General features: G+C 53.2%; 1 protein-coding gene across 2 annotated transcripts in view; it reads left to right on the top strand.

The window, feature by feature from the left end:
* tmem198b (transmembrane protein 198b) overlaps positions 1-10,705 on the top strand; it is a 103,106-nt gene extending 92,401 nt beyond the window's left edge. For both annotated transcript variants that reach the window (XM_059967601.1, XM_059967599.1), the window contains 2 exons: positions 1,520-1,677; positions 9,212-10,705. In XM_059967601.1, the coding sequence (XP_059823584.1) occupies positions 1,520-1,677; positions 9,212-9,346 (293 nt within the window). In that variant the 3' untranslated portion in view covers positions 9,347-10,705. The remainder of the gene's footprint in view (positions 1-1,519; positions 1,678-9,211) is intronic.
* Positions 10,706-15,923: the final 5,218 nt, after the last annotated feature.

The following is a 15,923-nucleotide window of genomic DNA, read 5'->3' as shown; positions in this document are numbered from 1 at the left end:
AAGTGCAATGCCCAGGAGTCAGTTCCCCCTCAGGATTCGATTGCAAACGAGATCAATTTCATCATTCACATTCAAGTTATATTGTTAGACCTCTTTGGGAGTATTGTATTCAGTTGCAGTCACACCACGATAGGAAGGATATGGAGGCTTAGGAGAGAATGTGCAAGATATTCACTAAGATGCTGTCCAAATTAGAGATTATGAGGTATAAAGAGAGGTTGTTTTCTCTGGAGTGATGGGGACTGAAAAGAGATCAGGGAGAAGCTTATAAAATTATGAGAAGCTTAGATGGTTATTATGCATTTCACCCTAACCGGGGACTTTTTACTCTCCTCCCATCCGGTAGGTGCTACAGGAGCCTCCGCTCCCACACCAGCAGGCACAGGAAGAGCTTCTCCCCTGAGGCTGTGACCCTGCTGACCCTCACATCACAGTGCTAAGTGGTATTGCACCCGTATTGTACTGTCTCAGTACTTATATATTTGTGTGCTGTAGCACTTACTTTTTGTTCACAGTTATTTTGTAAATAACGCTATTCTTTGCATTTCTGGTTAGATCCTAACTGCATTTCATTGGCTTTGTATCTGTACTCGACACAATGACAATGAAGTTGAATCTAATTTCATCTAATCTAAGTAGAATAGTCAAGTCCTGTTCTTGTTACTGTCATCAGGAAACTGAAGGCCCACACTCAGTGATTCAGGAACAGCTTCTTCCCCTCCACCGTCAGATTTCTGAAGTTGATGAGCCCATGAACAGTACCTCACTATTCTACTTTTGTACAAAGTATTTATTGTGTTTCTTATTATAAATGTCAGGGAATGCATCTAAAGTAAGAGGAGGAGATTTGCAGGGTTTTTTACACAGGGGGTGGTGGGTGTCTGGAATGTGGTAGCATAGCGGTTTGTGCAATGATTTATGCCAGCTGTAATCGAGGCTCAGTCCCGCAAATGTGCGCAAGGAGCTTGTACTTCCTCCCCGTGAATGCGTGGGTATTCTCCTAGTGCTCCGGTTTCCTCCCACTTTCCAAAGCCCTACAGGTTAGGGTTAGTGAGTTGCGGGCTTGCTGTGTTTGCACCAGAAACACTTGCAGGCTGCCCAGCGCAATCCTCACTGATTTGATTTGATGCAGACAACACATTTCACTGTAGCTTTCGATGTAAATGTAGCAAATAAGCTTATCTTTTTTTCCTTCTGAAACGGGCAAATATGATAGAGCATTTATAAGGCTCTTACACGACTGGGCAGAAAATGGAGACAGAAGGGATTAGTTTAGTTAGATGCTTAATAACTGGTTTAGTTAGCTCAGTACAACACTGAGCGCTAAAAGGCCATTTCCTGTACCGTAGTGTTTTACTTTCTAAATATGTGGGATCCCACTTTAACGCGGGGCGATTGGTGGGATTGGTCTCCCTGAGTGTGTGACCCTAGTAAAACGCTAACTTCTATGATGGATGCAGTGCACCAGACACTAACTCATCACTCCGTTCTTTTCCTATCGCATCCCACGACACACCAGTCATTATTAACAGGAGACAGAGGCGGGTACAGCTGATGAGAATACGACAGAAGGAGGCCAAGAAAAAGCAGAGAAGACAGCGGAGGACGTACCAGGAGCAGGCGTATCGCAGGAAACCCAACCCTGTCCGCCGCTACGATGGAGATGTGCTTTCCCCGGTGAGTCAGCCTCTCCAGGCTTCACTCATTCACCATGTCGAAGGGAACAAAGTCTACAAGACACTTGGGCAGGTACATGGACAGGAAAGGTTGAGAGGGATGTGGATTAAATGCTGGCAAATGGGACCAACTTAAATGGGCATTTTAGCCAGCAAAGATGAGTTGGGCTGAAGGGCCTGTATGAGTCTGATTTATCTTCCAATGTTCACCTCTCCCATCCCATCTGCAGGGGCTGCATGACCTTCATAAGAGTTAGATCATACAAGCCAATGCTCACAGGGTAGGAACAGGACAGATAAACACAGAATGAAGCTCCCATCACACACTCCCAGGGTCAGACACAGAGTGAATCTCCCTCTACACTGTCCCATCACACACTCCAGGAATCAAACTCAAAGTAAACCTCACCTTAATACTTCTCTGTAAGCATTAACCGCGAAGAACCTGATGTATGACACAAGATAATACTATCGGTATCTACACGAGTAGACTTGTATATATCTACAGTGTTTTCCTGTAGAAATTGGGGAGTGTGTCAGTATGTACAAGGGGTCCCGGGGAGTGTGTCGGTATTTATGGGGGGTCCCGGGGAGTGTGTCGGTATTTATGGGGGGTCCCGGGGAGTGTGTCGGTATTTACGGGGGGTCCCGGGGTGTGTGTCGGTATTTACGGGGGGGTCCCGGGGAGTGTGTTGGTATTTACGGGGGGTCCCGGGGTGTGTGTCGGTATTTACGGGGGGTCCCGGGGAGTGTGTCGGTATTTACAGGGGGTCCCGGGGAGTGTGTCGGTATTTATGGGGGGTCCCGGGAGTGTGTCGGTATTTATGGGGGGTCCCGGGAGTGTGTCGGTATGTACGGGGGGTCCCGGGGAGTGTGTCGGTATTTACGGGGGGTCCCGGGGAGTGTGTCGGTATTTACGGGGGGTCCCGGGAGTTTGTCGGTATTTATGGGGGGTCCCGGGGAGTGTGTCAGTATTTATGGGGGGTCCCGGGGAGTGTGTCGGTATTTACGGGGTCCTGGGAGTTTGTTGGTAGTTACGAGGTCCCGGGGAGTGTGTCGGTATGTACGAGGGTCCCGGGAGTGTGTCGGTATTTACGGGGGGTCCTGGGGAGTGTGTAGGTATTTACGGGGTCCTGGGAGTTTGTCAGTATTTACAGGGGGGGGTCCCGTGGAGTGTGTAGGTATTTACGGGGTGTCCCGGGGAGTGTGTCGGTATTTACAGGGGGGGTCCCGGGGAGTGTGTCGGTACGTACGGGGGGTCCCGGGGAGTGTGTCAGTATTTACAGGGAGGGTCCCGGGGAGTGTGTCGGTATTTATGGGGGGTCCCGGGGAGAGTGTCGGTATTTATGGGGGGTCCCGGGGGGTGTGTAGGTATTTACGGGGTCCTGGGAGTTTGTCGGTAGTTACGAGGTCCCGAGGAGTGTGTCGGTATTTACAGGGGGGGTCCCGAGGAGTGTGTCGGTATTTACGGGGGATCCCGGGGAGTGTGTCGGTATTTACAGGGGGGGTCCCGAGGAGTGTGTCGGTATTTACGGGGGGGGGGGGGTCCTGGGAATTTGTCGGTATTTACGGGGTCCCGGGGAGTGTGTCGGTATTTACGGGGGGTCCCGGGGAGTGTGTCGGTATTTACGGGGGGTCCCGGGGAGTGTGTCGGTATTTACGGGGGGTCCCGGGGAGTGTGTCGGTATTTACGGGGTCCCGGGGAGTGTGTCGGTATTTACGGGGGGTCCCGGGGAGTGTGTCGGTATTTACGGGGGGTCCCGGGGAGTGTGTCGGTATTTACGGGGTCCCGGGGAGTGTGTCGGTATGTACGGGGTCCCGAGAGTGTGTCGGTATTTACGGGGGGTCCCGGAAGTGTGTCGGTATTTACGGGGGGTCCCGGGGAGTGTGTAGGTATTTACGGGGGGTCCCGGGAGTGTGTCGGTATGTACGGGGTGTCCCGGGGAGTGTGTCGGTATTTACGGGGGGTCCCGGGAGTGTGTCAGTATTTACGGGGGGTCCCGGGGTGTGTGTAGGTATTTACGGGGGGTCCCGGGGAGTGTGCCGGTATTTATGGGGGGTCCCGGGGAGTGTGTAAGTATTTACGGGGTCCTGGGAGTTTGTCGGTATTTACGGGGTCCCGGGGAGTGTGTCGGTATTTACGGGGTCCCGGGGAGTGTGTCGGTATTTACGGGGGGTCCCGGGAGTGTGTCAGTATTTACGGGGGGTCCCGGGGAGTGTGTAGGTATTTACGGGGGGTCCCGGGGAGTGTGCCGGTATTTATGGGGGGTCCCGGGGAGTGTGTAGGTATTTACGGGGTCCCGGGGAGTGTGTCGGTATTTACGGGGGGTCCCGGGAGTGTGTAGGTATTTATGGGGGGTCCTGGGGAGTGTGTAGGTATTTACGGGGTCCTGGGAGTTTGTCGGTATTTACAGGGGGGGGGTCCCGGGGAGTGTGTCGGTATTTACAGGGGGGGTCCCGGGGAGTGTGTCGGTATGTACAGGGGGTCCCGGGGAGTGTGTCGGTATTTACAGGGGGGGTCCCGGGGAGTGTGTCGGTATGTACGGGGGGTCCCGGGGAGTGTGTCGGTATATATGGGGGGTCCCGGGGAGTGTGTCGGTATGTACGGGGTCCTGGGAGTTTGTCGGTATGTATGGGGGGTCCCGGGGAGTGTGTAGGTATTTACGGGGTCCTGGGAGTTTGTCGGTAGTTACGAGGTCCCAGGGAGTGTGTAGGTATTTACGGGGTCCTGGGAGTTTGTCGGTAGTTACGAGGTCCCAGGGAGTGTGTAGGTATTTACGGGGTCCTGGGAGTTTGTCGGTAGTTATGAGGTCCCGGGGAGTGTGTCGGTATTTACGGGGTCCTGGGAGTGTGTCAGTATTTACGGGGGGTCCCGGGGAGTGTGTCGGTATTTACGGGGTCCTGGGAGTTTGTCGGTAGTTACGAGGTCCCGGGGAGTGTGTCGGTATTTACGGGGTCCTGGGAGTTTGTCGGTAGTTACGAGGTCCCGGGGAGTGTGTCGGTATTTACGGGGTCCTGGGAGTGTGTCAGTATTTACGGGGGGTCCCGGGGAGTGTGCCGGTATTTATGGTGGGGGGGGGCCTGGGAGTTTGTCGGTATTTACGGGGGGTCCCGGGGAGTGTGTCGGTATTTACGGGGGGTCCCGGGGAGTGTGTCGGTATTTACAGGGGGGGTCCCGGGGAGTGTGTCGGTATGTACGGGGGGTCCCGGGGAGTGTGTCGGTATTTACAGGGGGGGTCCCGGGGAGTGTGTCGGTACGTACGGGGGGTCCCGGGGAGTGTGTCAGTATTTACAGGGAGGGTCCCGGGGAGTGTGTCGGTATTTACGGGGGGTCCCGGGGAGTGTGTCGGTATTTATGGGGGGTCCCGGGGGGTGTGTAGGTATTTACGGGGTCCTGGGAGTTTGTCGGTAGTTACGAGGTCCCGGGGAGTGCGTCGGTATTTACGGGGTCCCGGGGAGTGTGTCGGTATTTACAGGGGGGGTCCCGAGGAGTGTGTCGGTATTTACAGGGGGGGTCCCGAGGAGTGTGTCGGTATTTACGGGGGATCCCGGGGAGTGTGTCGGTATTTACAGGGGGGGTCCCGAGGAGTGTGTCGGTATTTACGGGGGGGGGGGGTCCTGGGAATTTGTCGGTATTTACGGGGTCCCGGGGAGTGTGTCGGTATTTACGGGGGGTCCCGGGGAGTGTGTCGGTATTTACGGGGGGTCCCGGGGAGTGTGTCGGTATTTACGGGGGGTCCCGGGGAGTGTGTCGGTATTTACGGGGTCCCGGGGAGTGTGTCGGTATTTACGGGGGGTCCCGGGGAGTGTGTCGGTATTTACGGGGGGTCCCGGGGAGTGTGTCGGTATTTACGGGGTCCCGGGGAGTGTGTCGGTATGTACGGGGTCCCGAGAGTGTGTCGGTATTTACGGGGGGTCCCGGGAGTGTGTCGGTATTTACGGGGGGTCCCGGGAGTGTGTCGGTATTTACGGGGGGTCCCGGGGAGTGTGTAGGTATTTACGGGGGGTCCTGGGAGTGTGTCGGTATGTACGGGGTGTCCCGGGGAGTGTGTCGGTATTTACGGGGGGTCCCGGGAGTGTGTCAGTATTTACGGGGGGTCCCGGGGTGTGTGTAGGTATTTACGGGGGGTCCCGGGGAGTGTGCCGGTATTTATGGGGGGTCCCGGGGAGAGTGTAGGTATTTACGGGGTCCTGGGAGTTTGTCGGTATTTACGGGGTCCCGGGGAGTGTGTCGGTATTTACGGGGGGTCCCGGGAGTGTGTCAGTATTTACGGGGGGTCCCGGGGAGTGTGTAGGTATTTACGGGGGGTCCCGGGGAGTGTGCCGGTATTTATGGGGGGTCCCGGGGAGTGTGTAGGTATTTACGGGGTCCCGGGGAGTGTGTCGGTATTTACGGGGGGTCCCGGGAGTGTGTAGGTATTTATGGGGGGTCCTGGGGAGTGTGTAGGTATTTACGGGGTCCTGGGAGTTTGTCGGTATTTACAGGGGGGGGGTCCCGGGGAGTGTGTCGGTATTTACAGGGGGGGTCCCGGGGAGTGTGTCGGTATGTACAGGGGGTCCCGGGGAGTGTGTTGGTATTTACAGGGGGGGTCCCGGGGAGTGTGTCGGTATGTACGGGGGGTCCTGGGGAGTGTGTCGGTATTTATGGGGGGTCCCGGGGAGTGTGTCGGTATGTACGGGGTCCTGGGAGTTTGTCGGTAGTTACGAGGTCCCGGGGAGTGTGTCGGTATTTACGGGGTCCTGGGAGTTTGTCGGTAGTTACGAGGTCCCAGGGAGTGTGTCGGTATTTACGGGGGGTCCCGGGGAGTGTGTAGGTATTTATGGGGGGTCCCGGGGAGTGTGCCGGTATTTATGGGGGGTCCCGGGGAGTGTGTAGGTATTTACGGGGTCCTGGGAGTTTGTCGGTAGTTACGAGGTCCCGGGGAGTGTGTCGGTATGTACGAGAGTCCCGGGAGTGTGTAGGTTTTTACAGGGGGGGTCCCGAGGAGTGTGTCGGTATTTATGGGGGGTCCTGGGGAGTGTGTAGGTATTTACGGGGTCCTGGGAGTTTGTCGGTATTTACAGGGGGGGGGTCCCGGGGAGTGTGTCGGTATTTACAGGGGGGGGTCCCGGGGAGTGTGTCGGTATGTACAGGGGGTCCCGGGGAGTGTGTCGGTATTTACAGGGGGGGTCCCGGGGAGTGTGTCGGTATGTACGGGGGGTCCCGGGGAGTGTGTCGGTATTTATGGGGGGTCCCGGGGAGTGTGTCGGTATGTACGGGGTCCTGGGAGTTTGTCGGTATGTACGGGGGGTCCCGGGGAGTGTGTAGGTATTTACGGGGTCCTGGGAGTTTGTCGGTAGTTACGAGGTCCCAGGGAGTGTGTAGGTATTTACGGGGTCCTGGGAGTTTGTCGGTAGTTATGAGGTCCCAGGGAGTGTGTCGGTATTTACGGGGTCCTGGGAGTTTGTCGGTAGTTACGAGGTCCCGGGGAGTGTGTCGGTATTTACGGGGTCCTGGGAGTTTGTCGGTAGTTACGAGGTCCCAGGGAGTGTGTCGGTATTTACGGGGGGTCCCGGGGAGTGTGTCGGTATTTACGGGGGGTCCCGGGGAGTGTGCCGGTATTTATGGGGGGTCCCGGGGAGTGTGTAGGTATTTACGGGGTCCTGGGAGTTTGTCGGTAGTTACGAGGTCCCGGGGAGTGTGTCGGTATGTACGAGAGTCCCGGGAGTGTGTAGGTATTTACAGGGGGGGTCCCGAGGAGTGTGTCGGTATTTACGGGGGAGGGGGGGTCCTGGGAGTTTGTCGGTAGTTACGAGGTCCCGGGGAGTGTGTCGGTATGTACGAGGGTCCCGGGAGTGTGTCGGTATTTACGGGGGGTCCCGGGGAGTGTGCCGGTATTTATGGGGGGGGGGGCCTGGGAGTTTGTCGGTATTTACGGGGGGTCCCGGGGAGTGTGTCGGTATTTACGGGGGGTCCCGGGGAGTGTGCCGGTATTTATGGGGGGTCCCGGGGAGTGTGTAGGTATTTACGGGGTCCTGGGAGTTTGTCGGTAGTTACGAGGTCCCGGGGAGTGTGTCGGTATGTACGAGGGTCCCGGGAGTGTGTCGGTATTTACAGGGGGGGTCCCGAGGAGTGTGTCGGTATTTACGGGGGGGGGGGGCCTGGGAGTTTGTCGGTATTTACGGGGGGTCCCGGGGAGTGTGTCGGTATTTACGGGGGGTCCCGGGGAGTGTGTCGGTATTTACGGGGGAGGGGGGGTCCTGGGAGTTTGTCGGTAGTTACGAGGTCCCGGGGAGTGTGTCGGTATGTACGAGGGTCCCGGGAGTGTGTCGGTATTTACAGGGGGGGTCCCGAGGAGTGTGTCGGTATTTACGGGGGGGGGGGGCCTGGGAGTTTGTCGGTATTTACGGGGGGTCCCGGGGAGTGTGTCGGTATTTACGGGGGGTCCCGGGGAGTGTGTCGGTATGTACGAGGGTCCCGGGAGTGTGTCGGTATTTACAGGGGGGGTCCCGAGGAGTGTGTCGGTATGTACGGGGGGTCCCGGGGAGTGTGTCGGTATTTACGGGGGGTCCCGGGGAGTGTGTCGGTATTTACGGGGGGTCCCAGGGAGTGTGTCGGTATTTACGGGGGAGGGGGTCCCGGGAGTGTGTCGGTATTTACGGAGGGTCCCGGGAGTGCGTCGGTATTTACGGGGGGTCCCGGGGAGTGCGTCGGTATTTACGGGGGGTCCCGGAGTGTGTCGGTATTTACGGGGGGTCCCGGAGTGTGTCGGTATTTACGGGGGGTCCCGGGGAGTGTGTCGGTATTTACGGGGGGTCCCAGGGAGTGTGTCGGTATTTACGGGGGGAGGGGGACCCGGGAGTGCGTTGGTATTTACGGAGGGTCCCGGGAGTGCGTCGGTATTTACGGGGGGTCCCGGGGAGTGTGTCGGTATTTACGGGGGGTCCCGGAGTGTGTCGGTATTTACGGGGGGTCCCGGAGTGTGTCGGTATATACGGGGTCCCCGGAGTGTGTCGGTATTTACGGGGGGGGGGGGGGTCCTGGGGAGTGTGTCGGTATTTACGGGGGGGAGTCCTGGGGAGTGTGTTGGTATTTACGGGGTCCCTGGAGTGTCGGTATTTACGGGGTCCCTGGAGTGTCGGTATTTACGGGGGGGGGGGGGTCCTGGGGAGTGTGTTGGTATTTACGGGGTCCCTGGAGTGTCGGTATTTACGGGGGGGGGGGGGGGGTCCTGGGGAATGTGTCGGTATTTACGGGGGGTCCCAGATGTTAGGTTGATATTTACAGAGGATCCAGGGAGGGTGTTGGTATTTACAAAGGGTCTCAGGGAATGTGCTTTTACTTATAGGGGATCTTAGTGTGTTTGTGTTTACGGGGGTTCCCCAGGAGTGTATCACTATTTACAGAGGATCCAGGGAAAGGTGCTGGTGTTTACAAGGGATTCATGGGAGTGTGTTGGTATTTACAGGAGATTCCAGTGATGGGTGGGAGAAGGCCAGGAATGGAATAATGAAGCCCCCTGTGTCAACTTTCTCTGCTCTCCTTTTTCTCACAGAGCTACATTCAGAACTTCCGGGAGCGCCAAGCCGGAACGTCGCCAGGCGCCAATGCACAGACCATGATTGATGTGGACTATGACTGTGGCTCCACGGTGCCCCTCACCTCCTCCACCCCTGCAGTCCGAGTGTGAGGCAACTGGGGAGGCCTTTGGAGCAAAGTGGAGGGTCTCAGTCTGCTGGGCAGCAGAAGAGGAGGAGACCTGCGGGGAGGGGAGTCTCCCTAAACCCAGTGTCCCAGGGAAGGGTCTTGTATTTACAGAAGAGATTTAATATATTTATGCCTGAACTGGGTCTTTGGCCCTTCTGCAACCTTGTCTTTTCCCAACCTACAGATTGACGCTCCCAGATTGGCGACATGCATTTCCAGGGGATATTTCATTCCACTGTCCCTTGTATCCTGTGACTGGCGAAGGAGATCAGGACTCTCAGCAACTACACAGGAACTGACCTTGGACTCGGTGCGGATGATAACCCTAACTCATGGTTAAAAACTCATGGAGGGAGGGGAGGGAGTGCTGGATGAGGGAGGGGAAGTGGTGCCTAAGACATCCACCTCCCTCCGTACACAATCCTCTCAAACACTTCCATCTAGCTTCACACCTCCCAGGAGATGCTGCAGTCACCATCTGCTCTATACAAGGAGAGAAACTTCCCTTGGGACAATGCCACCTTCCTCTTCAGGGCCATTGCTTCACCAAGCCGGAGACACCAGCTGCCCACTGCAGTGTCTCGAAGGAAATGTGAACCTTCCTTTGGCCAATATTGTGCATGTTTCTGAGCTGTGTGTGTGTGTGCACAAAGAGCAGCGCGTACCGTTACATAGAAACTGCTGAATGTATTCCTCTTTAGTCATGACGCTGGTCTCGCACAGGGAGAGGATGCAATCTTCATCTGTCACTCCTACTCCTGAACTTAGCCTGAGAACCCTACTCGAACCAGAACCCTAACCTTAATCCTACACTCCTAACCCGAACCAGAACCCAAGATCATACTCCTAACCTTACACACAACCCTAAATCTGAATCCAAGCCCTAACCCTGACTCTAACACTAGAACACTAATCAGAACCCCAGAGTCCTCACCCTAATGTCTCAGTCACTGTCCGAAGGTTGAGTGTGGATGTGAACCTTGTGACTGAAGTGGAGAGATGTCCTTTGTTGAGGGTTGGATTGACCTCAGTTTTTCTTCAGAATTGGAGACTGCTGTCCTCTCTTGCTTTCGGAGAAACTTAATGGGAAGATTTATCACAATGGGGGAAGCAGGTTTACTCTTCATTTGACTTGGAGAACTTCAGTCAGTAGTTGGAAAGAAGCTGAAGATTGGTCACAGTGTGGAGTTGTCTGATAGAGAGGTCGGCAATAAGCCAAAGAGAGTTGTGTTTCCAGTTGGCTGAGGAGGGTGGGGAACTGCTTGGTGACCACTGGTACTGAGTGGGTCAATATGAGACAATGGGATGAATATCCTTGAACTTGACTAGCCTAACTGTGGAGTGCATAATGAGGGGGGGGGGGGGGGACAAATCTCACTGCACCAGTGCTGTGTTCCTCTTAATGTGAGTTATTATAGAGCTTATCTCCACAGTCTGTGGTGGTCTCAGCTTCCAATAACAAGCTAGCATTAATATAAACACCTTTGACATCTCAGGACTACTGTCACATAGTTTAGAACCGTAGGAACATACACTAGCAGAAGAAATAGGCCATTCGGCTATCAGTCTGCTCTTCCATCCAATCATGGCAGATTTTGTTCAACCCCACTCTCCCACCTTCTCCCCAGAAAAATTTAACCTCCAACTTCAGACTTGATGAATCCCCATGTGGTAGTTTAGTTCTTGGGGCCAAGGAGCCAGGACATTTGGGATAACATTAAATTCTGTATAGTTTAGGGACCAGCAGACTGAAGGCAACATTGCTAGGAGACTAGAAATGAAGAAGAAGTTGGTGTAGAGAGATTCATCCAACCTGTGAGGTAACATGAAGATGGAAAAGACAGAGAAATGTTGGTCCAACATTTCCAGAGTGAGCTTCGTGTAACTGTTATGATTAGTGTGGGGTGTAGGGGCTAGAGGGAGTTTCAGAAACAGGCAGGGGTGTAGGAGCTGGAGGGGGTTACAGAGATAGGGAGGAGTGTAAGGGCCAGAGAAGGTAGAGTTGGGGAGGAGTGCAGGGAACATTTACAGAGTTGGGGAGGGTTGTGAGAGGGGTTTGCAGAGTTGGGGATGGAGTTGTCCATGGCCGCCTCTACTACCAGGATGAGGCCAAGCTCAGGTTGAGGAGCAACACCTCATATTCACTCCGAATGGCCTCCAACGTGATGGTATGAACTTCAATATCTCTAACTTCCGATCATTTCTCCACCGCTGCCACCCCCCGCCCTCTCATTCTCTCTCTTTCCATTCCCCCGTTCTGCTTCCTCTCTCATCCCTTCTCTTCATCTGCCTATCACCTCCCTCTGGTACCTCTGCTCAGTTCCTTTCTCCCATGGTCCACTCTTCTCTCCTATCAGATTCCTTCCTCTTCTGCCTTTAGCTTCCTTCACTTATCACCTTCTAGCTTATTTCCTCATCCCTCCCTCGCCCACCCACCTTCCCCCTCACCTATCACCTGCCAGCTTCTTATTTTGTTTTCCTCCTCCTCCACTGCCAGTTTGACGAAGGGTTTTGGCCCGAAACATCAACTGTTTGTTCCCCTCCATAGACGCTGCCTGACCTGCTGAGTTCCTCCAGCATTTTGTATGTGTGTTGGATGCAATAGTGTGTTCTGTTGTACTGCACACACATCCCTGCTGTGTGCACATGGTACATTATTATTGTGTGGGACAGCTGTATGAACAAACGTGGGTGTGTGTGTGAGAGAGAGAGAGAGCTCATGTAAGTGCATTTGAATTCCGTGTGTAAGCTTGTGCACATGATTGTAGTGTGGATATTGCACATGTACACGTGCTGAGTGTGTTCTATGCGTAAATGTGCCACGGTATGTATTCTGTACATGCCTGTGTGCTTATTGTCTATATATAGTACACCCACATTGCTAATGTGTGAAATCCGAGTCATAGAGGCACAGAAAATTACAGCACAGAAACAGGCCCTTTGGCCCATCTAGTCCATGCCAAAACCATTTAAACAGCCTACTCCCATCGACCTACACCAGGACCATAGCCTTCCATGCCTCTACTATCTGTGTACCTATCTGGGCTTCTCTTAAGTGTTGAAATCGAGTTCACATGCACCACTTGTGCCAGCAGCTCATTCCACACTCTCACCACCCTCTGAGTGAAGAAGTTTCCCTTAACTTTCCCACCTTTCATGCTTAACCATGACCTCCAGTTGTAGTCACATCCAACGTCAGTGGAAAAAGGCTGCTTGCATTTACCCTATTTATACCCCTCATAATTGTGTATACTTCTATCAAATTTCCCCTCAATCTTCTACATTCCAAGGAATAAAGTCTTTACCTATTTAATCATTTCCTTATAACTCAGGTCCGTCAGACCCGGCAACATCCTTGTGAATTTTCTCTGTGCTCTTTCAACCTTGTTTACATCTTTCCTTTGGGTCGGTGACTAAAACTGCACACAAGATTCCAAATCAGGCCTCACCAAAGTCCTGTACAACTTCAACATAACATCCCATCTCCTGTACTCATAGCATTGATTTATGAGATCCAATGTGCCATAAGTTTTCTTTATGACCCTAGCTGCCTGTGACACCACTTTCAACAAATTACGGACCTGTGTTCCCAGATCCCTTTGTTCTCTTCAGTGCCCTACCGTTCACTGTGTACCCGGTTGGTCCTGCTCACACTTGTCTGTATTATATTCCATCTGCCATTTTCCAGCTGATCCAGATCCCTCTGCAAGCTCTGATAGTCTTCCTCACTCTCCCCTACATTTGCAAATTCGCAGGTCCAGTTAACCATGCCATCATCCAGATCAATGATATAGATGACAAACAACAGCAGACCCAGCACCGATCCTTGTGGCACTCCACTAGTCACAGGCCTCCAGTCAGAGAGGTAACCATCTACCACCACTCTTTGCCTTCTCCCACAAAGCCAATGTCTACTCCAATTTACTACCTCCCACGTGGGACCTTGTCACATGCCTTGCTAAAGTCTGCCTTGCCGTCATTCACTTTCCTCGTAACTTCCTCAAAAAGCTCTATAAAATCGGTTAGACATGAAGCCCTGCTGACTATCCTTAATCAGTCAGTGTCTGTTCAAATACTTGTATATCCCTTAGAATACCTTCCAGTAACCTTCCCACAACTGATGTCAGACTCGCTGGCCTATGATGTACTGGTTTCTGTTTAGAGCCTTGCTTGAACAGTGGAACAACACCGGCTGTCCTCCAATCCTCGGTACCTGCCCTCAGGATGACTTAAATATCTCTGCTATGGCCCTGGCAGTTTCTGCACTTACCTCCATTAGGGTCTGAGGGGACATCTTGCCAGGCCCTGGGGATTTATCCACACTGATTTGCCTCAGGGTGGCAAACTCCTCCTCCTCTGTAATCTGAGCAGTGTCCATGAAGTCGATGTCGCTTTGCCTCACTTCTGTAGATTCAGTTTCCTGAGTAAATAGAGATGCAAAAGTTTATTTCAGATCTCTCCCATCTCTTTCGGCTCTACACGTGGGTTTCCAGAAAACCAACTTGTCTCTTGCTCTTTAAGTATGTGTATTAAGTATTTATCTGTATTTAAGTAACTGTAGGATCCCTTGGGGTTCTCCCTCACCTTTTAGCCTTCCTGATTGCTTTAAGTGTTCTCTTGCATTCCTTGTTCTCATTTGTTCCTACTTGCTATGCTCAACCTTTTACTTCTTAACCAGACTGTGTGTGTTGTGTACAACTGGCTGTGTGGGTCTCAGCACCTTTTCTCCCCGTCTGTGTCCACCTGTTTCCCACCAGCTCAGATCTCCGAACTATTCCCTCATCCTTCCTTTCCATCTGCCCATCATCTCCCTCCTCACCTGGTTCCACCCATCCTCTGCCAGTCCCTGTCTTCACCCTGCCCATCCACCTCTTTTCACCCGCCGTCACCCTATGTGCTCAGCGCTGGAGCGAGGACTCAACCCGAAGCGTCGCCCATCATCCCTCTGGGCCCACAGACGCTGCCCCGGCCACTGACTTCCTCCAGCAATTTGTTTTCTGCTCCAGATTCAGCAGTCTCCTGTGTCTCTGCTATTCACATTGCGATGTATGTGTACGTGTGTGTGTGTGTGTCTGCACGCATGTGTGAGCATCTGTGTGTATACATGTGAGTGCCTACACCTGTGTGGGTCTCCCTTGGACTCTGTGTGTGTGCGTCTTTCCTGCCACCCCATCTCTCCCCTTCGTTCTGTACATGTATTGGAATTGGTTTATTATTATCACAGGTACAATGAGAAGTGTTCATGCAGATCAGATCATTACACAGTGCATCGAGGTAAAACAATAGCAATGCAGAATAAGGTGTAACAGCTACAAAGGAAGTGCAGACAAGATCATAACGAGGTAGACTGTGAGGTTGTGTGTGTCTGTGAGAGAGAGGGAGCCCCTGTGGTTCAGTGCACCCCTTCCACTGACAATGGAGAATCCCCCCTCCACCCCCAGTGCAGAGACCAGCCGCCCAGTTACCACCTCTCTGGTACTGTGATAGCAAAAGCAGCATGTTCCTTGTTGAGGGCGTGCCGTGCCGTTCCGGTTTTTGCACGCTCTCGTTTCCCCGTCAGCCGTGTTCGAATCCTTTCTCTTTTTGGATGTGCCAAAACATTGGAACTGGTGCAAAACATTAGCTGCGTATTCATTTGAAAAATACTAAATATTTATTTGAACTCTGTTGCCTCCTTGTCTCAAGTCTGAAGCTTGTGGTGGTAATTTGGGGAGGGTGTGGGGACTATGGGTAGGGGGTTAGGGTGAGGGGTGATATCACAGATGGGGAGACAACCCCCCCCCCCACACCTTAACCCCCTGAGGTGGAGGCTTAACTCTTCCATCTCCTCACCATTTTCCAGAGTCTCCCGGAGGGAATGTGTTTCCATCAATAAGCTATCCCTGCGGACAAGGTTGATGAGAGACTATAAGCAGGGAATTGAGTTTCATCAGGCTCTTCAGCCCATCATCTCTCTGCCATCCTATCCATACTGCTTCCATACAATAGAGCACAGGGCAGGAACAAGGCCTTTCAACCCACCATGTCTGTGCTGAACACAAAACTGAATTCAACAAAATCTCTTCTGCCTGAACAAATTCTTCACAATTTGCTGGTGGAACGCAGCAGGCCAGGCAGCATCTACAGGGAGAAGCACAGCCGATGTTTTGGGCTGAGACAGTGCTTCTCCCTATAGATGCTGCCTGGCCTGCTGTGTTCCACCAGCATTTTGTGTGTGTTGCTTGAATTTCCAGCATCTGCAGACTTCTTTGTGTTTTTTTCACAATTTGCCATTTCTACCTGGGAAAAAGACTGTATGCCTCTCATAACCTTATGAAATTCTAACAGATCTCCCCTCAGCCTCTGCAAAGAAAACAACCCAAGTTTGTAGCTCAGACATCTCTTAAGCCAGGCAGCATCGTGGTAAACTTAATTATTGCTTTACTTCAAGATGCAGCACAATAACAGGCCCTTCCAAGCCAATGAGCCTGCAGCACCCAGTTACACCCACGTGACCAATTAACTTCCTAACCTGCCCGTCTTTAGAATGTGGGAGGAAATTGGAGCACCAGGCGGAAACC

The sequence above is a fragment of the Hypanus sabinus genome, chromosome 4, assembly GCF_030144855.1.
Source record: "Hypanus sabinus isolate sHypSab1 chromosome 4, sHypSab1.hap1, whole genome shotgun sequence".
Lineage (NCBI taxonomy): Eukaryota > Metazoa > Chordata > Chondrichthyes > Myliobatiformes > Dasyatidae > Hypanus > Hypanus sabinus.
The sequence above is the reverse complement of the archived record's forward strand: the minus strand, read 5'-3'. Positions and strand labels throughout refer to the sequence as shown.